Below are 24280 nucleotides of genomic sequence, written 5' to 3' on the forward strand. Positions count from 1 at the left end.
TTGCGGCTCTTTGGGGAGCCCGTCGGTCGCCGGGGCTGTGTAGTATGTACAATGCCCGCTTGTCCCCTCGTGCGGGAACGCACGCCCAGCCGCTCTCACTCTCCGGTCTCTGCGGAAGCTCGAAGCTCTGGTGCGCGTTGTCTGACCCAGGGCGTCCAAACACGCCCGCTGGGAACGCCGGGGCCTTCTCACACTTCGCGCGTTCTCGGGCGATCGTCAATGTTCACCCACATGCCAACATTCATTGCTCGCCAGCCGATGCCTAGTGGCGTCGGAGGACACAGCCCGGGCATGCGACGCGCGTCGTGGGATGGGAGTCGGTGGACAAGAGGTCAATTGACGGACAGGGGCTCGTACGTACGTGGTATGACGGATAGGTGTGGCGGGCTGCACGAGCGCCCGCCTCGAGGCGTGAGGGCGAGGACGCCCACCGGGATCGCGGGAGGCGAAACAAGGAACGTCCATCGGAGAATAGGGGGATTACTTAGTCTTGGTCTCGGAACAACGCAGCGGGAGAGGAAAGAATAAGGAAGGCGACATCATAAGACTATCCAAACGAGGGTGGCGCGAGCAGGGGTGAGCGAACGAGCGGCGAGTACAGGTAGGGTGCCCGTGGTCATAGGAATGGAGACATTCACATCCGGAATCCGGAGAAGGAAGGAATAGGAAGAACGCAGTGGAAGAAGAGTCCGGCAGCAGTCTCAAATTATTGACCTGAGTATGCCGAGCCGTCAGTATTTCCCGCTGCCGTGTGGCGGAGGCACATCGATCAGGGCGCACCTAGTAAGCTATTAAGGGCCCTCTGGACATCGTAACTGTGCTCCTCGAGCGCGGTCACCGCTTGCGTCCGGCTGAAACCCATCCCGCAGAGCGTCTTCACCGCCTCCACGTCGTCCTCCACCGCAGGCGTAGGGTCCTCGACGATCTGTTGCTGCGCAAGCGACGGCACCGGGGGCGCATCGTGGTTCTTCTTCTTGCGTCCAAACGGCAGACGGATCTGCACATATGTCAGTCAAGTCCAAACGCAGCCACCTCTGTCAAAACACTTACACTCAGTCTGTTGTGCCGCGTGGCAGCGGCCTTCTCCTTAGTTGAATCGCCCGTTGACGGACGGGGCTTGGGCGACGCGTGGCGCGGCGGTGGAGATGCGTGGCGAGGGGTTGGCGAGGAGACACGCGGTGCCGAAGGAGACTCCGAACGTCTGCCTGGCTGCGTCGAGCTCGATCCGCGGGGTGAAGACGCTACGGACGACGTCGGGAACGGCGTTGGCCCAGCCTTGTTGGGGGGAGGGCCGGGAGGAGGTTGGTAGGACGGCGTTTGGCTGGTGAAGGAGGTGTCCAGGGCGAGCGACGGTTCCTCACCACCAAACGCGTCGTCAAAAGAAAAACCCCCGTTGCTGCGCGAAGACGAGGTACTGGCGTTCAGATTGGGCGCTGCGCTGGCTGTGCCGTTGGAAGCTCCGAACGCATCGTCAAAGGAGATCCCCTTCCCAGCGAGCGCGGAGTGGGATGGCGCAGGAGTAGGAAAGATCGGCTGAACGGGCGCAGGAGCGGGTGCAGGGGCTGACGAAGGCGCGGCGCTTGCACTCGTCCCGAATACGTCGTCAAAGGTGCTGCTCTGGCGGGGGGCGGTCGAGTGGGAGCCCGAGGGTGGCGGCGGGAATGCTGCAGCGCCCGCCGTCTCGGAGATCGTCCCGTTGCTGACCGCAGGCTGGGCGGCGGTGGCAGCGGCGAAGTCAAAGTTGTCCTCGAACGCGGAGTCAAACGCGAGGTTCGTAAACTGGGACGATGTGGCGCTGCTGTCCAGGCTAGGGAGCTTTCCTAGGGCGTGGTCGAACTCGCTGACACCTGCGCTGGAAAACGCGTTACCATTCGGCTTCGCGTTCTCCGCCACGGCGGGGATGGGCGCGGACGGCGGCGGCTCCCTGGACACAGCCGGCGTCTCAAACATGCTCGCGAAGTCTGTCACGGCGCCAGATGCCTGCACCGGGGTGCTCTCAGCGGGACCCGGGCTTGAGAAAGCGTCTTCTGCTGGGACCGAGGTCTGCTGAGGCTGCGGGGTGCTCGAGATTCCAAACGAGTCGTCGAACGCCGATCCGCTAGTGGCAGCACCGTTGGCGTGATCGCCAGTGAGCTTCGCCTTCACGGAAGTAAGCGGCTCGTTGTCCTCATCGTCGCTGCTGCTGTCTGTGTCGGACTCTTCCGGTTCGAGCTCCTTCAATTGGTGCATGAGATCCGTGTCTTCTCCATCAAGCTGTGGACTGAGAGGGGTGGCGGTCGCTGGCGCGGTCGGCGTGGGCGCGCTCTCGTCCGTCGCGTTGTCATCGATAGCAGGGAAGTGAGAAACAGTAGGGTCTTCGGGCTGAGGCGCGATGACATGCTCGTGGCTGGTAGCGGTCGTCGGAGGTGTCGTGAACAGGTCGGTGTCCGCGGGCGACACGACTTCCTGCGAGTGCGGGGACCCGATGACCAACGGGGCGGGGGATGCGGAGGGCTTGGGAGTCTCGGGCTCGGCTGCCTGAACTTCAGGCTCGGGAGTGAACGCCTTGAACCCGAACGGATCTTCCGCGCTGTCCTCTTCAGCCGCCGCCGTAGGGGCGGCAGTGGGCGTCGGCAGAACCGATGACGCGGCAAAGGGAAGGAACGGAGACTCCGGGCGCGGGCTCGCAGACCTGGCCAACCTGTCGAATGGGTTGGTACTCTTGCCCATGATAGATGCGGGAGGCGACACCTCCGGGGACATCGGGAGCGGCTGTCCGGCCGCAAAGACCAAGGACGAGTCGGGGCTAACCGCAGGCGGCGGAGGAGAGACGTGTCCATTCGTGAACAAGGCACGGGGCTCCTCCACGGTGCTTAGCTGTGCTTCGGCGTCCTGACGCTCCTTCGTCGTCTCTTGCAACTCCGCGCGGGCGTCCTCGAGCTCTTTCTCGTACTTGGCTTTCTCCGCTTCCCGGGTCGCGAGCTGCTTTTTGGCAATGGCGAGGAGGCCCTTCTGTTGCTTAGCGTCCTTCTTAAGCTTCTCGACCTCAGCCTTCGTCGCCTCAATCAGCGTGCCGACCTCGGACATCTTCCTCTGGAGATCCCGGACCTCCTCCTTGTCGCGGAGGAGCGCACCTTCCACCTCGGCCTTCTCGACCTTTGTCGCGCTCAAGTCACTCTCGGCGCGGATCAACTCCTCGCGCGTCTTCTGAATCTCGGCGCTCTGACCGGCGAAGCGATCCTTGAGGGTGCTCAGCAGACGAGTCTCAGTGTCATAGGAGGCCTTGGCAGACGACAGCTGTGTCTGCAAGCTGGCCAACTGGGCCGCCTGCTCTGTCAACAGGCGCTCAAGCTGTTCGCGTTCGTTCTTAGCAGTGTCCAACGACCGGTTGGTGGAGCTGAGCTGGTTCTTGACGTTCCCGATCTCGGCAGACTGGTCGTGCAAAGGAGGCGAGCTGGCGTGAGGCTCGTCGTCGTCGCCTAGTAGGTCCTTGTGCGGCGCAGGAGGTGCTGCTGTAGGGGCTGGGTCAGCTGCAACGCATGGCGCAGGTACGAGCAGAACATACGGGCGCTGTAACCACCGAAGGGACCTCCTGCGAAGGGGTCTGACACAGGCGCGGCAGGAGGAGGCGACATAGTAGGTGCCGGGTGGGGAGACAACGATCTTGTGGCTTGGGCCTGCGAGTAAGATCCCGTAGCCTGAGGCTGCATGAACGACCCGGTAGCTTGAGGCTGCATGAAAGATTGAGAGTGCGTGGGCGCAGTCGCAGAAGCCGGAGGGGAATCGTCCCAGAGCAGGTCCCTGATCGCCTCGGGCACCGCAGGCTGTGAGGGAGCCGCAAGAGCGGACCCAGAGCCGCGCATCGCTGGGGGCACCAGTGAAACTGGGAGGGAAGACGGGACGTCCTTGCCCGCGAGCTTCCCTTGGATGAGATGCATAGCGACTGCGAAGCCGTCGCGCGTCAAGCGCCCGTCGTTGTTCAAGTCCGACAAATCCCTACGCAGATGTTCAGCTATGCCTGAAACTCAGATTTGGGACGTTGCTCACCAGACTTGAGCAAGCACGTCCTCGGGAAGCTTTGATTGAAGCATGAATGGGACCGCTACGTCACCCTCGATATAGCCACGCTTCGATGTGTCGAGAGTGTCGAATATCCGGTCCGCATTCACCTTCTCCTGCGGGGTGACGTCCCACTGAGGGGTAGCGCCCGTAGACTGCTGCTGGAGGAAGGGGAAGGCAGAACTCGACGTCGAGGGTGCTGCAGACCGCGCAGGTAAGGGTGGCGCTGTGGGTGTTGACATCATTTGGCCAGTCATTTGCGGTTGGATGGATGAGTATGTCTGGCCGGTCATCTGCGGTCGAATGGACGATAATGCTTGACCTGTGTACTGCGGCTGTACAGATCCACCAGGGAACCCTCCAGTGAGCGAAGGGCTGATATGTCCGCTGCCGCCTGTTGCTTGTGGGACGACGCCATTCGTGGCCTGGTCGTAAATGAAGTGGGGCAAGGACGCGGGTAGACTCTTTAACTGCCCGGACATTGAGGCTTGGATGAGGTACATGGCGATCGTGAAGTCTGTCGCGTCCAGAGAGCCGCGGTTCTTTGTGTCCGCAAGGTTCCTACCACCCACAGGTCAATATGATGAGCGCGCACGCGGACGTCGTGAGCTATACTGACCATATTTGCGACAGTTTGTCGACTGACAGCTTAGACTTGACGAACACATCCCGTGCCTTCTCGCCTGATCATGTAAGTTTAGTACATCAATTGTAGCGCTACAGAGGAAGGTTTCGAGTTGGGGGCGGGAACGTAGCATAGCATCCGTTCATTTGACGAGGAAAGCGTGCTGAAAGTGTCCTCGTCGAGGAGCAAGACCTTTGTACTCTCCGATCCTTGCTAGCTGCCAGCGGCAACGGCAGTGAGAGAGTCCCCCTTTGAATGCCGCGGCAGGTCCTCTGAGGGTCAGGACATGGGCCATGCTAGCGTGAATGGGACATGCCCTGGTCCTCCCAAAGGAAAGTATCTATGAACACCATGCTTGAACAGCTCTCCCGCGGTAACATCGCGTCTGTGTCGAGTGCAGTGCGGTGGGTGACAGCATCACCGAGAGCGCCTGACTCCAAAAAGGGAGCCAGGTTCTCTCGACGTTGCCGCCCTGGACAAAGGCCACTGGTCGAATGAACTGCGTGCAAGCAGCGTCTATCCCAGACCGCAATCCCCGTTGCAAACATAATTAATGGCGATGACGTACCGCTTAATAGTCCATTAACGGGGTGGCAGCCCAGGAACAGCTTCAAGAACTTCGCCTTGTCCTGAGGCGTAATGGGCGGGAAACCGGGTGGTGGCGACCTGGCGGGGGGAACGCCAGAGCTCGAGGGGGTTGCGACTGGTGGGAGGCCCTCAATGGTGGGTATAGGTCCAGCTGCGGGGAGAAACCGCTTGATTACAGGCACACGCGATCACGAGAGTCCGGGGCAGCTCACGTTTGCTGACAAGGGCCTCCGACAGCCTCTCGCCGCGCTGTGCATGCCCAAGGAGGCGGACAGCGATACCGACGCCCTTACGGGTCAGCACGCCGTTGTTGTCCTCGTCGGCGAGATTCCAGACTTCGGCGAGCACGGAGGGTGGCAGCTTAGAGCCGCTGAAGATCTTGACCGCGGCATCCCCGGTGACGACGCCTATCTTCTGCGCGTCCGCCTGGGTGAAGATGGTGTTGACGAGGGCGAGTTCTTGGGGTGTGGGGGTGAACTTCGACATGGCCGACGGTGGCCTGGGGGAAGGAGTTGCAGCGAAGGGAGACGCCAGATGAACGTCAGTGCCCAAGCCGTCGTGGGAATATCGAAAGAGGCGCGCGCTCCTCCGCCGGTCCGTATTTTGTCCCCATTCAGCCTGCGCAGTTCAGGGCGTTCCGTACACGGCCGACGGTGGTATGCACACTTCATGAGCACTCGAAAAAATCTCTATGCACTAGATATCTACAGCGGTCCCAATCGTAGACTGTGCCTGCTTCTCCTTCTCGCGCGCGAGTCGCCCCTTCCCCCGAGCCCGCTCGACCAGCAACCACATCTCCTCCGCTTCATCCCACAGACCCAACTCCTCGTCGTAGGCCTCCTCGAACCGCGCGACCTCTCGCGCAAACTCCGCCCCCGGATCGTCGCGTGCAAGGACGGAGCGAATTCCGGCCAAGAACGCGGCGAAGACGGAGATATTGTGCATCGCTAGCAGCCCATGTGCGGACATCTCATGCGTATGCAAGAGGTGGTGAACATATGCGCGCGTGACAGGCGGTTGTGCAGCGTTGGGCGAAGTAGGGCATGCCGCATCCTGCCACGCCTGGCAGTCGATCGTGCTATGCAGGAGACGCGCCGGGGGAGAACGAGGGGAGCAGGCGGCGCATTCGCAGACAGGTTGGCCCCCTTCCGATGGTGTGGCGGATTGCCCGTCGAGGAGAGAAGACGCAAGCCTGCCATGGTCGTGGATGTACGGAGAATCAAACAGATTGTGCCCAAGATCCAAGCGACCGCTCTTCCGTTTGCGCGGTGGTGCACAGTCAGACGGAGTTGGCACGGGGCCGTCTGGAATGGGGAAACGGAAGTCGAGTGCGATCCCCATGTCGGCAGCGCGCTGTGCCCAGAACGAATCCACAAGGTCGACGCCAATGTCGCGCACAAGGCGAAGCACTTCGTGCGGCGACGCGGGCGAGTTCAGAATGCGAGGTTTTCCCGACGGGAGGGCTTGCAGCGACGACTGTAGCAACCCTGCCAGAGTATTTGAGGACTCGGGTGAGGAGCGGTGTCGGTCGCTCACGCGGAGCAGCCCGCCGGCCAGATCCCCTTCGTCCCGTGCAGGTTGTGATTCTGCTTCGAGCGCGGCACGTAGGGGTAGCAAGTCGAAGACATAGCCCGCGACGCCGTCGTCAAGTGTGTTCAATGGAACGAGTTCGGCCGCATCTCTGCGTTCGACGGGATCCGTAAGACGCTCTGCGAACTCGGCGCGCGCGTCCGGAATCGCGCCCCCCGCTAGATGGAGCAGAACGTGTTGCGGCCGCGTGTTGGCATCGGGCGTGGATGAGACGGCGGGCACTTTGAGTATGTTTGAGAGCCACGCGATTGACCGCTCGATGCTTTTGGTGAGCCGTTTCTGGGAGTGTGGCGGCAGCGTGAACGGTGTGTCGGATAGCGCTACTACGATGTCGGGCTTGCACTTCTGCACGTATGATTTCCATGTAGATGCGGTGACCTGTTGCAGGGTTAGTCAGTCTGCGATGTCAGAGTTCAACGGGACGAATGACTCAAGACGATAGGTGCTGATTTCCTTGCGAGACGGAATCTCGCCACATAGGCATTTCTGTAAGCTTTCGCCCGATGGAGGGTGCTATCCATGTGTGGATAGCTGTGAGATATATGGTGCGACTCGGGTAACTCAAAGGTGGCTCGCGCGTATATGAGGAAGAGCCGGGCAATTGAAGTCACTCTTGGGCTTAGGTAGTAGTAGGCACACCATGCAGGAATGTACTTCATAGTCATAGATGATTATCCACATACCTTGCGTACTCCCCGGGTGCAATGCGCCGATACGAAGTCGTTCCCATTGGGTGGCATTTTTCTCCCATCCGACGGATCGCGGAGTGTCATAGTAAGGATATGCTTCTCCGGAGAATAGCCCAAGAATTTGTGTAGTGGATGGGGGCCATCGACGAGAGTTGGGATTGGAGGGCTTTTGTTGATGCTGGGAAATCATAGGTCCTGCGTTAGAGGGAATAGCGGGCAAATATAGTCTAGCACAGAAGGAGAAGGGAGTTATCTTACAAGGACTCGAAGGGGAGTTGTACGTGCTGAATGGCCTGAGAGATATACAGATGGTCGCGCGAGAGGTGAGGTACAATGCCGCGCGAGGTCGCGGTGAGCAGCGCTGGAGTCTCCGTTTGATAAGATCCTCCGCTGTCACCGCGTTCTATAGTCAAAATCCCGGTGCGCGGGGCAAACTTGTCTGGAGCGGGTTTCGCGAATGCAAAGAGGGGATGGGTAGCCATGGCAGAGCGCACACGTCGCGGTACATACAAAAGAGAGCTGCGGCAGGTGCGCGTGGGGAGCGCGCGGTAGATTGAGTTCAGTTTGTCAATTAGACGTGGTTGGCCGGATGTCCAGAGAAGTCGAAGAGGGCTCGCGAGGTCGTGGTCCGTGGAAGAGACGAAAAGTCAGAGCGCCCGCAGGTCCCCGCGCGCGTCGCGACCTGTCGCAGCATTGGACGCGCGTAGCGCAGGTACATGATCACCCGTATAGGCTGCCTTCTCCGTCCACCCGCAGTGCCTCGCGCACTACACATCTCAACTCTCTTCCTCCTCTCATAAGCGTGTTTTACGCAGGTGCTACGGCTCGCTTGCGTCTCCCTCTTGTTCGACTCGGAAACTAGCGCTAGCTCTAGGCTCACACTACACGTCCCTAACGAATTCTAACGAGATATAGCCTGCATATATACTCCCCACCGTCATGGCTCACGCGCGAGATGCACTTGTATGTCTAATTTAAGGCTCTCTCCGTGTGGCAGAGCTGAAGGGCGACGCCTTTCCATCTAGTGGGAGTCTGGTCATGACGAGTCCGTGGAGGTCAACCAGCGTGCTTTGATCGACAAAGTACTGGCCAGGTACTCTGGAGAGTTCACCGGTGAGTTGGCTACATCGTGACGACGGGTTGTCTCTGAAGGAACGTAGTCTTCCGAGAACTTCTGCAAAACTCGGACGATGCAAGTGCGACCGCTGTAGAGATTCACTTTGAAACGAAAGAGTACCTTGAGCGGAAGAATAGGACGGTGGACGAGGTACCGGAGCCTATTGCTACACTAGCGGAGGCCAAGCTTCCGGACTTGAAGACGGCATTGGTGGATTCTCTACGTTCCGGTAGTGCACACACATACGCTAACGCATATCTTCCAGGTGCACCAGTGGACATTCAAGAATAACGGTGTTGTCTTTAGGGACGAGGACTGGAGTCGTTTGAAGAAGATTGGTTCGCCCGTCTAGCTAGTACTCTCGCTGTATACATTGCCACTAACGCTGCTGCAACAGCCGAAGGCAATCCGGACGAGGAGAAGATTGGCGCGTTCGGCGTAGGTGCGTTAACGAATGTCCACTGCGCGCGCGTCAGCTGAACAGCATCCCGCAGGCTTCTACAGTCTTTTCTCGGTGACTGAGGAACCGTTCGTCACATCCGGGGGTAGGCGTTCTTTCTATTCATCGTCGACTCGCCGCTGACGCCTGAGGCTGTAGGCCAATGGATGGGATTCTATTGGAAGGACAAGAAGGACCAGGTCAGTGTCATTCGGCCGCACATCCCCTTAGCCCGTTGCGCTAAAACCTGATATTTGCAGCTCTTTGCTCGTCGAGGGAAGCTCCCCGAGTCTGCTGAGGACCCATGGACGTCATTTGAGATGGGTCTACGGGAACCCACACCTATCCCGCCTCCGTTTGATTTCACGCGGTTTCTGGCGTCCTCCATCACGTTCATGCGGCACCTCCTCGACGTCAGCGTATTCTTGGACGATAAGCGTCTGTCTCGTCTCACGAAGGCCCCGGGTGCACCGCAGGCGATGAGTATCCCGAAGGGTCTGAAGCCTTCGAGCCCGCTTAATACCATGCAAGTCAACGGCATCCAAACTACCCGTACGTATTCGCAGTACTTTCACAGATGTGTCAGCATGATTAACGTCCATGTACAGCCCTTTCAATAAGAGCGGAGGTCATGCAGTGGGTGTACATGGCGGGCACGGAGAAGCCGCAACCGAAGAAGGAGCCGCCAAAGCCAGCTGCGGGCGGTGGAGGCGGCGGTTTCTTCACTTCCCTCTTCTCGTCTCTCACAGGGTCTGCGAACGCGTCTCGCGCGGTCACACCTGCACCAGCACCGCCGCCTGTTCCCAAGGTTGACCCCTTGTCGGTCGTTGAAACCAACGTGATGCTGTCGATATTCGCGGCGGACATTGCGGTGAAGCTAGACCAGAAGATGATTGGTGAACTTCATCGGTCGACGAAGAAGAACCCGCCCACGAGAATGAAGTATGAGCTAATTTACGTATGTGAATGACGTTTCAGATTTGCAACGAATGCTCATAAGGAGAGATAGACCGGTAAAGCTGAGTATGATGCTAGCAAGAGTGAAGATGAGAAGCACGGCAGAACGACCGGCAGCGTGTTCCAGGGACTACGTGCTGACATCGATGGGTTCGTGACTTCCATACTACCCCGAGCGCATTCAACTCATGTTACCCTTGCTGCAGCATGGGTCAGGCCAAGGTGTTCATTGTGAGTTCTAACTTTTCTATGCACTACGGCAAAGTGTGTGCTGAACTGCCGTATGAAGGGTCACTCGACGGGCCAGACAACCGGCATAGGTGGCCACATGTCTGCTCGCTTCATCCCCACAGTCGAACGCGAGTCCATTGATTTGGTGTGAGTACCCACGCTCCTCGGTTCTGCAATCTCTCTCACACTCTCCAGGGATCGGAACGTCGCAGGTATGTTTAAAATCCAACTGCTTGGGCACGGACTAACAAAGTCGTAGTTTGGAACAAGGAGCTGCTCTACGTGGGCGGCTTCCTCGCGCGCTCGGCGTACGAGATAGAAATGGAGCATATCCAACAGGTTTGGAGTGCGGCTGCAGCTGCAGCTAGCCCCGGGACGGGCATAGATCCCGTACTGCAAGCGTCCTTGCGGGCTCGTGCTATACATGCACTGCGGTTCTTCACATTCCACCCTTCTACTCCCTCTAGCGTCGTGTCGGTCGCGCTTGAGGAGGCGTTTTTCTCCTGCATCACGAGTTCACGCTTCTCGATGATTTCCGGACACAAGAGCTTCCCAATCATATCCACAGCCGGCGTGCGCGACGCCGCAGAAGTGCGTTACCCCGACCCTACATTCTCTGGATTCGTCAAGGAGCTGCCGGTGGTTCCTGCCGATGTGCTGAAGGACGCGAAGCCGATGGTGGACGCGCTACGCACGCGGGGCATGATCAAAGACATCACTTTCGTCGACGTTTTGCAAGAACTGCGAAACCGGCCCCTTGGAGAGCCCGAGATGATTGCGTGCTTCAAGTGGTGGATCGACATGTACAACCAAAGCAGCGCGACGAACCTCGACTACGTCCGCACCCAGCTCGTCGGTGCGGCCGTGCTCTCTATCGAGGAGAAGGACAACCAAGCGGGACAAATTATTCCGCTTTCTGTGGTCGAGAGCTTTCTCAGCAGGAAGTCGGGTAGTGCAGGCGCGCTCATCCCTACGGACGGTCCGCTACCCCCGCATCTGCTCCCCGTCGCGGTCTCCCGCAATTTCGACTCGCAGGCGTTGGAGAGCGCTTTTGGCTGGCGCGAACTCACGATCGTGGAGTGGCTCAAGCACATTACCAGCCCCCCTGTACCCCACGAGGCGGAGCATCACATCGAACTGAGCGCGCCGTGGGCGGAGCGTGTCTTGCAAGTCGTTGCGCGCGCGTGGCCGTCGCTGCCCTCGGCGCATCGAGTCGAGGTTGCAACCATCCTGCGGGCACACTCGTGCGTCCCGACCTCAGCGGGGCTGAGGAAGCCTGCAGATGCGTACTTCCAGAGCGCGCACATCTTCAATGACCTGCCGGTCGTGACGCTCCCGTCCGGAGCGGTGGTCAAAGGGCCGCTGGAGAAGTTCTTGCAGGGGATCGGTGTGCGGAAGCATGTTGACTTGCAAATCATCTTTGACAGGTATTGTCTTCGCACTGTTGTGAAGTCGCCCAGGAAACTGACTTCGTTGCAGGATGATCAAGACGGGAGACTGGACAATCGCAGAACTGATCAAGTACTTGGTAGCCGTGCAGACTACCCTCACAGCTGAAGAGCTCGAACGGCTGCAGATGACTACAGCGTTCCTGCGGGAGCGAGTTGGGGACGAGAAGGTACCCCGGTACCGTGCAGGCGACTTGTACGAGCCGCTCGACGTGCTGAGGGAGCTGAAGCTCCCGGTTATTGACTGGGGAACGCACCCCAAATGGCGCAGTAACTCAGAAGAAGGTGTTGCACATCCACACTGCCCTCCTGCCCTGTGATCCGTATTCTGATGCACTTCGCAGCGAAATTCTTGTTCAAGCTTGGCTTGCGCCGGTATCCGCCCCTTCCTGACCTCATCGGGCTCGCGGCGAGTGGTGATGAGAAGGTCCGGTCTGCGGCGTTGAAGTACCTGCTCGACAACTATTCAACACGTTACGCCGATTACGACCCTAACGCCTTTTCGAACGTGCCGTTCATTCCTGCTGTGAAGGGCGGAAAGCCATGCATGGCAAAGCCTCACGAGGTGAACTATATGATTTATTCACTACGCATGTCAAGGCTGAGGCATTCCGTGCAGGTGTTCTCTGCGCCTGAATGGGCCGCGCTAGGTTTTATGGTGACCGAGCCATCGCTGAAAGGCGAAGCGCTCACGAATCTCAAGGTCCAAGAGCATCCACCAGGGCCCCGCCTCGTTAATCTTCTTAGGACCTCCCCACCACCCACTGAGGAAACTGCGAAGCTGTGGTTCGCAGCTCTCGCGGGCCGAGTGACATGTTCGTCCTCTGTGAACATGTGTCGCACCCTCGACTGATGCCTTTCTCCAGCATTCTCCAACACCGAGCTGAGGGCGCTGGGGCAGTTGGCCTTCGTGCCTGTCAAGGCCACTAACGGGGCGATCCGGCACTTGCCTCCGACGCAGTGTTACTTCAAGGGCGACTCGCAAGCTCAGTTCCACTCCAAGTTGTTCACCTTCGTCGACTTCGGGACCACTGCGAACGCTTTCCTCAGCGCATGCGGTGTCAAGCACGAGCCGTCCGTAGAGGAGGTGGCCAAGATCCTTCTGGATAACCCTCGACGGTTCTACGAGCTTGCCGAGGGCAGAGAGAAGTGAGGGAGGGTTCCTTTCTTGAGGATCTACGGTGCTGACTGTTGTCGTCGCAGCTATCTCACAGAGCTACGCAACATCGCGGTGAACATGCGGCTGGTGACATCAGGTACCATGGCGAGGTTGAAGCGCGCGGCGTTTCTGCTGGGCTCCCGCAGAGTCCGGAAAGAGAAGGCGGCGAGCGGCAAGAAGACAAGCGTGGAGCTCACCGCCGAGCTGGAGGAAGAGGACTGGGAGTATCAGCACGACCTGCTGACCCCCGACAAGGTTGTCATCGCGGACGACACGAACGCATATCAGCTTTTCGGTGATGTGATCTTCACTGCCCCCCAGGAAGACCTGCTGGAAGGTAAGACGTCGCGGTGGGATCTGCCCTGGGTGCCATGCTAACGGTCTCCGATACAGCGTTCTACCTGGAGCTGGGATGTAGGCGGTTGAGCGGCCTTATGCGCGAAGACTACCAAACAAGGAGCGAAGTCGTCGGATCCCGCAAAGCGGCAGAAACCCGTACCTTGATCCTGGAGCGCCTGCCGTTGTTCTTGCACGAGCACACGCACACGAAGACACGAGTGTCCCATTCTTGGCTGAACAACGAGAAGAACTTCGTGGTCAAGACGTTTGGCAAGCTGACCGTTACGAAGACGCTGCAGCTCGGCGACAAGCGCGCGTCGAAGAGTCAGGATGCGTCGGCAGTCGCGAGGCGGATAGGACGCGGGCCGATTGAGTTGTGGCTCGCTGGGCACGATACGGTCGACATGTATGAGTGCGTAGCTTTTCTCACAATTGGCTTCGTGACCGTGCTAATGACGATCGCGACTGAAGGGTATCGACCTCGATGTGTCGCCTTCTGTTCGACGCTCCGAAGGTTAACGACGCGTTGCTCTTCATGACCATCCTATCGACGGATTTGCGCGCGTTGCGGAGGAGGGGTTACAACGGTATGTTCCCGAACGTTGACTTCAGTCTCATGGTGTTAATGGTTTGGGCAGTGGATCGTATCCTGCGACAGCAGAAGGCCGACAGGCAAGCTGCAGAGGAAGCTGTGAAGGCCAAGCAGGCAGCCATGCTTGCAAGCCAAGGCGTGGCCAGTGCTTCCTCCGACACACTTGTTTCCGATGCGCCCAAGCCTAACGGGACACGTCCCGGGTCGCCACTGTTCAACGAGAAAGAGTCTGCCCCGTTGCCGCCGATTCCTGCTGGAGCTGCGTCCGCAATGTCAGACGAGTTGACGAAGCAGCCCTCGCGTCCTATGAGCATGGTCCGACAGTCGCTGGACGCTGTGAAGCGCCGGCTTCAGAAGGAGAATGGGGGTCCTAGTAATGCGCCTCTGGGACCTTCGCAGGAAGAAGACACGCCAAGCGACCAGCTGCCGCTACTCCCACCCCGTCCGAACCGCCCTCTGACTCCTCAACCGCACGCGACGCCGCGCAGTAGTATCTGTGAGTACTTACCCTGACTTGGAAAGTGCACAGACATTGAAGCCTTCATATAGCATCGAACATCGACCTAGCGATCAAGGCATGCAAGGAGGAACGAGGCGAAATGCTCAAGAATCGGCGCCAGATGCAAATGGTGAAGGAGTCGCTGAACGAAGGTTACTGTGATATATCCGGACACCCTGCGGACATGACTTTGATTGGTAGAGTGCCATCCTTGTTTTGGTCAACGAGCTGAGCTGACGGTGAGTTCAGGCGATATGGGTGGGATCAAGATCTTTGTGGCAAAAGGTAAGCGAATGTCTAAATCTACCACTATCACTATAGTACCGGTATTGACCGCTGTCCTGAAGACGTCCCCGATGGCAAGTCACTCATGCGAGACAAGAGCGACGCGCTTGCTCGTTTCATATACACCATTCGCCCTCTGCAAGAGGTTTACACTCTGCCACCGACCAGTCTCCATATATTCTACGATCGCGCGGGCGACACAATCGCGTTCAACCGCAACGCCAGTCTTTTCCTGAATCTGCGTTTCTTCGAGCAGTGGCGTAAGTGTAAACCTCCCTGGGTCCAGTGTATATCCACTCACGTTCATATACAGACGACGCCGAGGTCGGCTCTGGACAGCTGACGAATGCATATATCTCTTGGTGCGTGTTCTGTCTGACCCCCGGGATGCTCCTGCTCACACAAGACGTGCCGCCATTAGGTACTTTACGCTTGCCCACGAGATCGCCCACAACTTGGTTCAGGCGCACAACTCGGAGCATGAATTCTACTTCTCGTCTATCTGCGAACAATACCTCCCTGCTTTCATGAAGCTCATCGCCGGCAAGTAGACTCATCAAGTTACCGGACCATGTAGACGGACGTTTGGATTGTACCATACATACCCTGCTTTGTAGTATATACGCTATTCTGCTTTGGCCATACGCTTCGCCCAGCTATCCTCATATTCAACCCACTCCATTTGTATTGCCGCGAACGTAGACTGACAAACAACAGTCTGCAAGAAGGGATCAATTGCAAGTACTTCCGCGAAGCGCCCATCTAATGTCTGATCGGCACGTGACCAATGTTCGAGACGCGTTCAAAAACGCGGGCACGCGGCACTGGCCACCCAACTCAACTCACGACCACCAACGCGTTTCGGGCTCTCCCTCTCCACGACATCTCTGTTGTAAAACCCACCACCTCTCTTCCTACTTCACTCGGAATGGACCAGATCATGTCGTCGCTCGCCCCTCGTACTGGCGCGTCCAACAAGCCCGCCGCGGGAGGCTCTGGGGCAGCGTCGGGAGGCAGCGTCACGAAACGGTACGTGGCTAACCGCGAAGAGACCGTACATTCCCTCTGAGCTTGCTTGTGTAGCCTGCAGAGTGAGTTGATGACCCTCATGGTGAGTGCCACTCGTCTTGTCGATATTCTCCGTCTGACTGAGAGTCCAGATGTCTGCGTCTCCCGGTATCGTGAGTGCCTAGCTGTGGCTAAGACGCGTCATACACCTAACACAACTCGTAGTCTGCATTCCCGAGGTCGGACGCGAACCTGTATGACTGGGTTGGGACGATTGATGGTCCTGCCGGCACGGTGAGTGGCACTATCTGTCCGTGGAATACATTCATGATTTATGGCATGACACCCGGCGCAGATATACTCGGGCCTAAAGTTCAAGATCTCCATATCGTTCCCGCCAACGTACCCAATGTCTCCACCGACCATTAAGTTTGATTCGGCGTGCTACCACCCGAATGTTGACCTCGTAGGGGGCGGAATCTGCCTTGACATCCTGCAGGTAGGAAACCCTGTCCGACGTAGTGGCTAAAAACCTATGTTGACATGCCACCTACAGGACAAATGGTCGGCTGTTTACAGCGTACAGACAATCCTGCTGTCGCTGCAATCACTACTGGGAGGTACGTGCACACGCAGGTTCTTATTCCCTTCACCTTTTTGAACATGATCTGCGCAGAGCCGAACAACGCGTCTCCGCTCAACCCGGACGCGGCTGCCATCTGGGATTCGCCTGACCGTACGTCCATAACGTTCTACACATTGTCCTTCCTCGAGGTGGCTCACTCCGGACCGCTGTAGAGTTCAAGACACAGCTTATGAAACATTACCGCCCTATCGTCGACGACGCCGAGTAGTCGCACACGGGTGACAGTTGTTCACATCTATGTCCCTTCCTCCATGTATCTCATACTGTCGTATCATCGCATGTTTCGCTATCACTGTGCTGGACTATGCAACCTGGATCCTGTCTCCTTTCATGTCCAAGCTCTTGTATATAGCTCCAATCTGCCTGGGTCTGCGTATGTGAGCGCTTTCCTCGGTCGCTCCCAGGGTCGACGCGTCCATCCCACATTTACGGCTCATCTTCGTGGCGTCACTTAACATGTCCTCCAGCAGGTCTAAGTATGGTCGCGCGTGTGCAGCGCGCGCATCTACAAATACCGAGGACGTACTCGGCTATCTAGGAACATACCCGTGATGGAAGGAGCTGGGCGCGGTGCTGGAGAGCGCGGTCGACGATCGTCGCCACGCATTGCTCTTCTCTGCATCGCACCATCACCTCCTCCCCGGTCGACGTGTCTGTTCACCTTCTCAACCCCTTCTGAATCTCCTTGGTGAGTACTTCAGTCTCTATGCTTTCGAGCGACTCCGCCGCCACGAGCTACGGTCGCGTGGCTACGCTACCAAGAGCCCTTTTATGGGCGCCTACCTAAGGAACGCGATCAATTCGTTTGGCGATCGGTGCGGTCGCCAGCCCGACGCCCCTCCTCGTCTAGCCTGCTCTGGTCGGCGCAGCAGCTGCACCAGGTTGCTTTACGCCCCCTTGTCGTCGCCCGCTCGCGGTTCTCGTTGCTCGTCGTCCCTTCTCCTCCTCTCTTCAACTTGCTTATATTCCCGCCCAGTTGATCTGCAGGCGGACCAGGCTCGGTTGACCCGACTACTTAGTGCTATATCGCTCGCGTTCCCTCTGCAAGACCTCTTTGCGACCCGCGCAGCTTGTATCGCACGACTTTCATTCCTCCTTTGGCCGTAGATTTGGTGTCTGGTGCACATTGTATGTCCATTCTTCGTTTGCTTGGACCGTTCGCAAAAGCTGATACGCTTGGTCGCGTGCAGCTGCGTCGCCTGCCCTATATACATACCCTTCACTCGCCCATCCCACACGCTACACGCTACACGCACCCATCCACGACACACCTCTCGGCCAGCAAGCACCATGGTCCGCCGCTCGCCACCTACCCCCCTCCGCTTGCACAACGGCCCGCTGCCCGCGCGCGGCCAGCCGCGGCACACACTCCCCTCGCTCCCGTGCCCCGCCTTCTGCGGGCCCGTCCCCACCTCATCCACCACCGCCCCTGGGCCCGTCCCGCGCGCGCGCATGGTGCACACCGAGCTGCCGCAGCTGTACATCCCGGACCTCGCGCTGCCCGGCTTACCTGGGGTGTTCTCCGCCGCGCTGGACACGGGGAGCATGCCGGGCTCGCCGACGTCCGCAGGGTCGTCGGTGTCGAGCTTGAGCGGGGGCGGGGCGAGGAAGAGGAGCAGGGAGTTTGTGAGGGGCCCGTGGGACCACTCGGGCGCGATTCGGGTGCCGTTTGATGTTAGCACGGTGTTGGCGCCGCTGAGGCCGGCGGCCATTAACGTGCGGTGAATTTGGAGGGGTGGATTGGGTTGGAGGTTGGGGTAAGGGAGTTTTGGAGGTTGCGTTGGAGAAGATTTGCTTTACTATGCATGTCAGCGAGCAATGAAATTACCGCGTTCCTTTACGTCTTGGGTGGCTTGAGTGGCTATTGTGATTGAAGATGCACACACGGAGGGTGATATCAGACCGTCGTTCGATTTCCCTGAAGAACATGTCTATGGTACAGCCCAAGTGAGGGGTACAACAGCGAGAACGAGTGCGAACAAAGCAAAAGATTGAGCCACACGGGGAGATAGATGGATGTGGCGTGCGGCGTGCGTGCGGTAGACCTTCCCGGACTAGATGGATAGATACAACCGCTACTTCTTGCCAGACCTGAAGAACAGTCAGATGCTGGGATGGCAGATGCACTGGGAGAAGACTCACTTCTTGATGCCGCCACCCGGAGCTCCGCCTGCATGGGCGTGCGAGGGTCAGTACCACCGAGCCACAGCACAACATCGTACGAGACGGTCTCACCCTTGGTAGCTGGGAGGGGGTCAGCGAGACGGAACGAGGGTCTATGAGGAGTGGATCGCACCTTTGTCGCGCGCCGCCTTCAGAGCGGCCTCCTCTGCCTTCTTCCTCGCCTGGAAGGCGACGTCCTCCTCGTCCAGCTCCTTCTTGTCCTTCTTTGCTGCCTGCAGTACGTGTCAGTAACGCAGCCCTTGGGCGGATGTCATGAAGCTGACCTTGAGAGGCTTCAGCTTTCCGCCCTGTCTGCTAGCCATGATCGTTGTAGAGATGCGAGTATGCAGGCGTCTATACACAGCCGGTGCGGCGCGAAAACCATGCGGAAAAGCGCTGTCGAACTCGAGCCGGGCCGGGCTCGAACGCGCGGCTCGCTTCCCGGCGTTAGCTGAAGCCGCGCATCCTTTCCCACATCGGCGGCTTCACGAAATCGAGAGCCCTCGGAAGCCGTCGGAGAGCATGCGGCGTGGCGGCGAGATGGTGGCCAATCGGCGAATTTGTAAGTTAGATAGAGCACGCTGGCACGACGCAAGGCAAAAGGTTTCGTAACCGGCTCGCGCATGCCAAGGTCGAGGGAGGCCAAGGACCCCGCGGCAAGGAGATATCCGCGTCTGAATACTTTCGAGGATTGGCGGAGAAAGGATCCGAAGGAGGTGTTTCAGCGCGTGTCACCCGACCCGGTGACCAGGAACGGAAAGGCTGTCGGTAACGGCCGGCACGGGTGATCCGAACGGAGGCACAAGGAAAAAGATCTGGCTGACGACGGCGACGGTCGACGACGCGGCCGTAGCTCGACGCCGAGGACAGCAGAGGACCTTCCGGAGAGGGCTGTCACAGCTCCGAGACTGCCATAACTGACAGCGGCTGGCCGGCGTACTGGTGGAGTGGGCGTGCTGGCGTCTGTGTGGGGCAGTGGCGGGTGGCGGTGAGGAGGCGGGGGAGGAGCCAGGAAAGGCAGGGGCGAACGATCGGTGTTGTTGCAAGTGTCACCCGGGCAGCCGCCCGGCCGAGAACTCTTCCCAGAATTCCATCCGACCGCATGCGACTTTGACTTTCCCCATCTTTTATTATTATTCCTAACTTATTCGCCCTCCCACACGGCCTGCTCAGCCAGCCACACGCCGCCCTCCTTCTCCTTCTCTCCGTCGTTCATCTGCAGGCGCACCCCCAGGCTCTCCCCGCGGGATTCCTCCGAGCTCTCTCCTTCCATACCCTCAGCTCCGCGCTGAGCCCACCTTCGTTTACCCCACCCTCGTTCTTGTGGCCTGACCCGTGCATGCTCTGAAACATACCCGCCTGGAGCAACTCACCATGCAGCACTTCCTCAGTCTCCTCCTCGCAGTTTCCCTGCTCACCACAACTTATGCTGCTACGGCGGACGAATGGCGGAAGCGTTCAATATACCAGTAAGTCGCGTCGTACCGTATTCGAGGTGGACAGCGGTGAACGTTTCTACAGGATCATCACCGATCGCTATGCGCTCCCGGAAGGTGCGGACCTCACTGCGTGTGATCCCGCCAAGCAGGCGTTCTGTGGCGGCACTTGGAACACCATCAAGAACAACCTGGACTACATTCAGGACGCGGGGTTCACTGCCAGTACGTCCTGACGGACTTCGCATATATTACCCCGTCGAATGTGTACCCTTGCCCCCCGTAGTCTGGATCAGCCCGGTCTCCCAGAACTACGAAGGCCCTCGCACGCCCTATGGTGACCCTTACCACGGATACTGGATTTCCGACGCGTCGAAGCTTAACTCTCGCTTTGGAACCGCGGACGACCTGAAGGCGCTCTCGGACGAGCTGCATGCTCGCGGGATGTATGCGCGTATTTTCATTCGTAGCGGACGCGTAACTGACGTGCCAACAGGTTCCTCATGGTCGACGTCGTCGTGAACAATGTCATGGCCTTGGATACCGACCCCGACCTGTCGACGTACATGTTCCAGGACAAGGTTCGTCCAGCCACCTTCCACTCATGACAGGAGTTTGATTGAGTCTGCGGCGCAACAGTCGCAATACCACTCGTACTGCCCGATCCAATGGGGCAATACCACCAGTGAACAGAATTGCTGGCTTGGCGACACCAAGGTGACCCTCCCCGATGTGAACACCCAGGACCCGACGGTTGTCACTGCCTACACTGCATGGATCAAGGCTCTCGTTCAACAGTTCAACATCGACGGTCTGCGTATCGATGGTAAGTCCCCGTCGTCTAATTTTGGAGGAGGTCATGAGCCCATACTAAATCCACCGTTTCTTTCCTCGTGCAGCGGCGAAGTGAGTTCCCGTGTCACCCACATCCAGGCATATGGCGCAGTTTTAACCTTTTGATTCAGGCACGTGAACATGGACTTCTGGCCGAAGTTCTGCGAGGCTGCCGGCGTGTACTGCATCGGCGAGGTCTTCGATGCTGATGCTGGGTAAGCATGTGTCCCACTGTTGACTTGGCGACGCTCTCACCATCGAACGAACAGTCAAGCCCTCCAGTGGCAGGGCGAGCAGGCGCTTGATGCGATCCTGAACTACCCGATGTACAACGCGCTGGTTCAAGCATTCACCATTCCTGGCCCGCAGAACATGAGCGCTGTCACGGACATGATTGCGCAGATCAAGCAGAAGTCTTCGGTACGGCGTTCCATTCCACTTAGAGCGCCCCGCGGATTTAATGCTGTCCCGTAGGACCCGACTTTGCTCGGCAACTTCCTTGAGGACCAAGATGTTCCCCGGTGGGCTAGCCTCTCGGTTGACCCCCAGAGTCTCTGGAACGCGATGATCTTCAACTTCATGTCTGACGGGTGAGTTGCGACGGCGACTGACCGGGAGACTATTTCATGTTTATCTGACACGGCTTCGAAGTATCCCGATCGTTTACTACGGACAGGAGCAGGGCTTCAACGGTAACGCCGATCCCGTAAGCTCTTATATGTGTCAAGGCAGACGTATTCTAACCTGAGGTGTGAATGTAGATGAACCGTGAGCCCCTGTGGCCATCCAACTACGCGAACACTACTACCCTACAGCTTGTCACCAAGCTGAACACGGTAAGTACAATTCCGCGTTCTCTATCGGGCGCAACTGACCCTCGTTGTTTTAGCTGCGCAACTTCCTGATCAACAGCACAACGGACTGGGTCACCAACCAGGTGCAGGTGCTCAGCCAGACCAACGACGGCATCGCGTTCATGAAGGGCGATGTCATTACCGTTTTGACCAACATCGGTTCCCCGGTAAGGATCCCTAGTTGTTTCAACGGTATATGCTTGGTATTTACACGTTGAACTTGCCACAGCCCCAGAACGTCAGCATTTCCGCGCATACGCCGTACGACAACAGCGTTTCTACCACGGAGTGAGTGCATATAACCACCTTGCACAACTACGACTGCTGACCCTGCTTCCCTTCAGCATCCTTACCTGTAGGCAGTACGCCGTTGGCAGTAACGGCAGCATTGAGGTCGAGTACTCCAAGGGCGGTGTCCCCGTCATCCTCGTCCCTGACACTAAACTCGACAACTCCGGGCTCTGCGGGCACGTCCAGGCCTCGGTCGTCTCCCAGAAGGGCGCCCAGGGCACCGTCAACGGCGACGCCAACGGCGCGCTCAGCACCACCCCGCTCGCGTTCGCCGTCGGGCTCGTCACATTTGCCGCGGCCCTCCTCACGGCGGCGCTATGAGCTCCCTCAGCCGTCCGCACCACTATCCCCCATTCTCACGTGTCACGCCCGCACGCGCCTCACGATCCCCGCACGCCCCCCGCTCCGACGCAACGCGACACTATCCCTCCCTTCTTTTCTTCGGGTCTTACTATTCTCCCTTTCTGTCTGGATTCTGGATGCCCGCTGCCCGCACGCCCGGGCGGCGTGGCCTAATACCTCCCACGGCTCCCCCTCCCCGGCTCGGATGGGGAGGGGGCCGCTTCGTGTCTGTACTACTCCGCGGCTGGCCTTTGTGTGGCTGCGGTCTTGGATTTTGGTGTAGTTTTTCGTGTGTTTCGTGTAGGGCGGAGTTTGGATGGTTGAACTTAATGGTGTACGAGTACAAGAACACACGCAGGTTCTCGCGCGCGAGCCTCCTTCGAGCAAGTGTGCATTGCGGACCAGGTAGCGTTGATATCGGCGTTTGGGCCGTAAGTCCGTCAGGTTAGTACCCCAGAAGTCGAGCGACACATCGCAATGGTCGTAACTTCCCAGCCTCACGGCGATCCATGCCCTCGTCCGACGTCCACCTCAATATTGTCTCCAGCGATATTGAATTATGGGTCCATGTGTGGAGCGGCCTCCCGCTCTGGCGGGCGATCGGGCTTTTCGCCAGAGACATTCGGCTGAGGTTATTTTGGCGTCCTCTTGTACATGCATCGAAGGGCAGGTGCGGCGAGACATGGGCGCGAATGATCGGCAATCATGCATCTGCAGAGTTTATGGAATGGTTGGATAGGCGAACCGCCGGTACGTACAACTTTATTTGGGGACGTCATGATGCTGCTGGTCTGAGACGTGGACGGAATGTAGGTACACTGAGCCTCTACGGTGGTGTCCAGCGACCGAGGAAGTTTGAGCTGACCAGCATAGACACCGTTGGCATACTAGACACACCTTTGAAGTTCGTGCGAGGATGCGCCCACCGCTGCAGTGTTTGCAGACGTGCAAAGCGCGTCGCGTACCGTGCGTAATTAAGCATCGTCAGTGAAGCATGGCCGCTTCTTGAGTACATGATCGCAGCGTGCGCTGAGCGCTCCGTTCACCAAGTGGACCAATGTCTCGCCGCCACCAAGCATCGATGCGCCCCCGCGCCCCAACGTTCCGCCGGCCGCAATCCCCGCGCTGCTCCGCGCCGCCTCCCTTTGCAGGTGAAGAGAGAGTCCAGAATGCTTGCGCGCAGGTCTCGGCGCGGGCGGTGTGATACGCGCGGCTACGCGACGTCCAGAGCTTGAAGCCTAAAGGTGGTTTCAGCGCGCCGTGTACGTACTCCATAATGGAACAGAGTCATCGACGGCAGGGTCGAGGAGGCATGCAGGAAGGTGAGGGCGAGGGCAGGCCGCCAGCGGGGATGCACGGGCCCTCGACAAAGGTATAAGAGGGCCCACCTGCCGAGCGAGTTGCTCAGCAGTCAACGACTCGTCTTAGCCCTCCAGCTCTCACCGCAGTCCTCACTCGCCCACTAAACCCACCCACCTCTCCTCTTCTCTCTTCACGCATTCCAAGATGTTCGCCCGTGTCGCCGCCATTGCCCTCGCGCTCCCACTCCTTGCTGCCGCCCAGAACTGCAACACCGGCCCCATCCAGTGCTGCAACAGCGTTGAGAGCGTAAGTGGTGTCCATGCGGCTTCGTTACATGCTCATTTGCTGACACGCACGCATCTGCAGTCCAGCTCCGCTGCGGGCTCTGCGCTTCTGTCGCTCCTTGGTGTCGCGCTCGGCGACATCACCGGGCAGATCGGCCTGCAGTGCTCGCCCCTCTCCGTCGTCGGCGTCGGCTCGGAGGCGTGCGGCGCGCACCCCGTGTGCTGCCAGAACAACAACGTCGTAAGTTCCGTCCTGCTCCCATCTAGGAAATGGTTGTTGATGGTCTGTGCAGGGCGGTCTCATCTCCGTTGGATGCATCCCCGTCGAGCTATAAACGGTTTCCGTGGTGGATTGGTGTCGCGGAGTAGGGGTGGTGGTAGGGTGTGGGAAGGGGAGTCTCGTAGGGCTTGGATAATGTTTGGTGATGAATCGATCTATGTTTGAGCCTCACGTCCGGTGTGAAATACTGTGAGTGGCTAATGCTCTGAGGGTAAGTTCCATGTAGACAGGAAATCCGCATCCC

At 58.5% G+C, this 24280-nt stretch overlaps 8 protein-coding genes across 8 annotated transcripts; 5 read left to right on the forward strand and 3 right to left on the reverse strand.

Annotated features, from left to right (window-relative positions):
- Positions 1-320: 320 nt before the first annotated feature.
- Positions 321-5737, reverse strand: TRAVEDRAFT_146188 (uncharacterized protein; the record flags this gene model as incomplete). The annotated part of the gene is made up of 8 exons (XM_008038693.1): positions 321-714; positions 781-997; positions 1051-3491; positions 3545-3975; positions 4027-4599; positions 4658-4721; positions 5232-5402; positions 5464-5737. The coding sequence occupies 8 exons, from the start codon at positions 5735-5737 to the stop codon at positions 707-709; spliced, it is 4179 nt and encodes a 1392-aa protein (XP_008036884.1). The 3' UTR covers positions 321-706.
- A 210-nt stretch (positions 5738-5947) lies between these two features.
- Positions 5948-8012, reverse strand: TRAVEDRAFT_118499 (uncharacterized protein; the record flags this gene model as incomplete). Its single annotated transcript, XM_008038694.1, has 3 exons — positions 5948-7219; positions 7525-7708; positions 7789-8012. 3 exons carry the CDS (start codon positions 8010-8012, stop codon positions 5948-5950), a joined length of 1680 nt encoding a protein of 559 aa, XP_008036885.1.
- A 457-nt stretch (positions 8013-8469) lies between these two features.
- TRAVEDRAFT_119941 (uncharacterized protein) lies at positions 8470-15147 on the forward strand (the record flags this gene model as incomplete). Its single annotated transcript, XM_008038695.1, has 27 exons — positions 8470-8493; positions 8556-8643; positions 8691-8857; positions 8913-8985; positions 9045-9089; positions 9142-9192; positions 9246-9286; positions 9347-9638; positions 9695-10044; positions 10096-10193; positions 10250-10274; positions 10333-10421; positions 10470-10486; positions 10534-11701; positions 11754-12007; positions 12067-12287; positions 12342-12537; positions 12589-12871; positions 12926-13218; positions 13275-13632; positions 13692-13807; positions 13859-14308; positions 14362-14508; positions 14561-14596; positions 14659-14856; positions 14910-14958; positions 15018-15147. The coding sequence occupies 27 exons, from the start codon at positions 8470-8472 to the stop codon at positions 15145-15147; spliced, it is 5259 nt and encodes a 1752-aa protein (XP_008036886.1).
- A 353-nt stretch (positions 15148-15500) lies between these two features.
- TRAVEDRAFT_165599 (ubiquitin-conjugating enzyme E2) lies at positions 15501-16624 on the forward strand. Its single transcript, XM_008038696.1, has 8 exons — positions 15501-15625; positions 15680-15707; positions 15757-15777; positions 15830-15898; positions 15960-16103; positions 16161-16224; positions 16281-16340; positions 16403-16624. Exons 1-8 carry the CDS (start codon positions 15525-15527, stop codon positions 16456-16458), a joined length of 543 nt encoding a protein of 180 aa, XP_008036887.1. The 5' UTR covers positions 15501-15524; the 3' UTR covers positions 16459-16624.
- Positions 16625-17175: 551 nt separating this feature from the next.
- Positions 17176-18088, forward strand: TRAVEDRAFT_70971 (uncharacterized protein). Its single transcript, XM_008038697.1, has 2 exons — positions 17176-17378; positions 17441-18088. The coding sequence occupies exon 2, from the start codon at positions 17541-17543 to the stop codon at positions 17973-17975; it is 435 nt and encodes a 144-aa protein (XP_008036888.1). The 5' UTR covers positions 17176-17378; positions 17441-17540; the 3' UTR covers positions 17976-18088.
- Positions 18089-18144: 56 nt separating this feature from the next.
- TRAVEDRAFT_70972 (translation machinery associated TMA7) lies at positions 18145-18754 on the reverse strand. The gene is made up of 5 exons (XM_008038698.1): positions 18698-18754; positions 18547-18646; positions 18486-18494; positions 18393-18420; positions 18145-18341 (listed from the first exon to the last, which is right to left on the reverse strand). The coding sequence occupies exons 1-5, from the start codon at positions 18734-18736 to the stop codon at positions 18326-18328; spliced, it is 192 nt and encodes a 63-aa protein (XP_008036889.1). The 5' UTR covers positions 18737-18754; the 3' UTR covers positions 18145-18325.
- Positions 18755-19615: 861 nt separating this feature from the next.
- On the forward strand, positions 19616-22552 carry TRAVEDRAFT_28155 (alpha-amylase). Its single transcript, XM_008037934.1, has 14 exons — positions 19616-19882; positions 19935-20074; positions 20136-20295; positions 20346-20430; positions 20489-20675; positions 20749-20755; positions 20815-20898; positions 20953-21103; positions 21158-21273; positions 21335-21389; positions 21445-21519; positions 21573-21704; positions 21767-21825; positions 21882-22552. Exons 1-14 carry the CDS (start codon positions 19788-19790, stop codon positions 22147-22149), a joined length of 1614 nt encoding a protein of 537 aa, XP_008036125.1. The 5' UTR covers positions 19616-19787; the 3' UTR covers positions 22150-22552.
- Positions 22553-23718: 1166 nt separating this feature from the next.
- On the forward strand, positions 23719-24091 carry TRAVEDRAFT_105994 (fungal hydrophobin; the record flags this gene model as incomplete). The annotated part of the gene is made up of 3 exons (XM_008038699.2): positions 23719-23778; positions 23839-23997; positions 24050-24091. Coding segments are annotated over 3 exons (261 nt in total), but the record flags the coding sequence as incomplete, so codon positions are not given.
- Positions 24092-24280: the final 189 nt, after the last annotated feature.

Source organism: Trametes versicolor (genome assembly GCF_000271585.1).
Source record: "Trametes versicolor FP-101664 SS1 unplaced genomic scaffold TRAVEscaffold_4, whole genome shotgun sequence".
NCBI lineage: Eukaryota > Fungi > Basidiomycota > Agaricomycetes > Polyporales > Polyporaceae > Trametes > Trametes versicolor.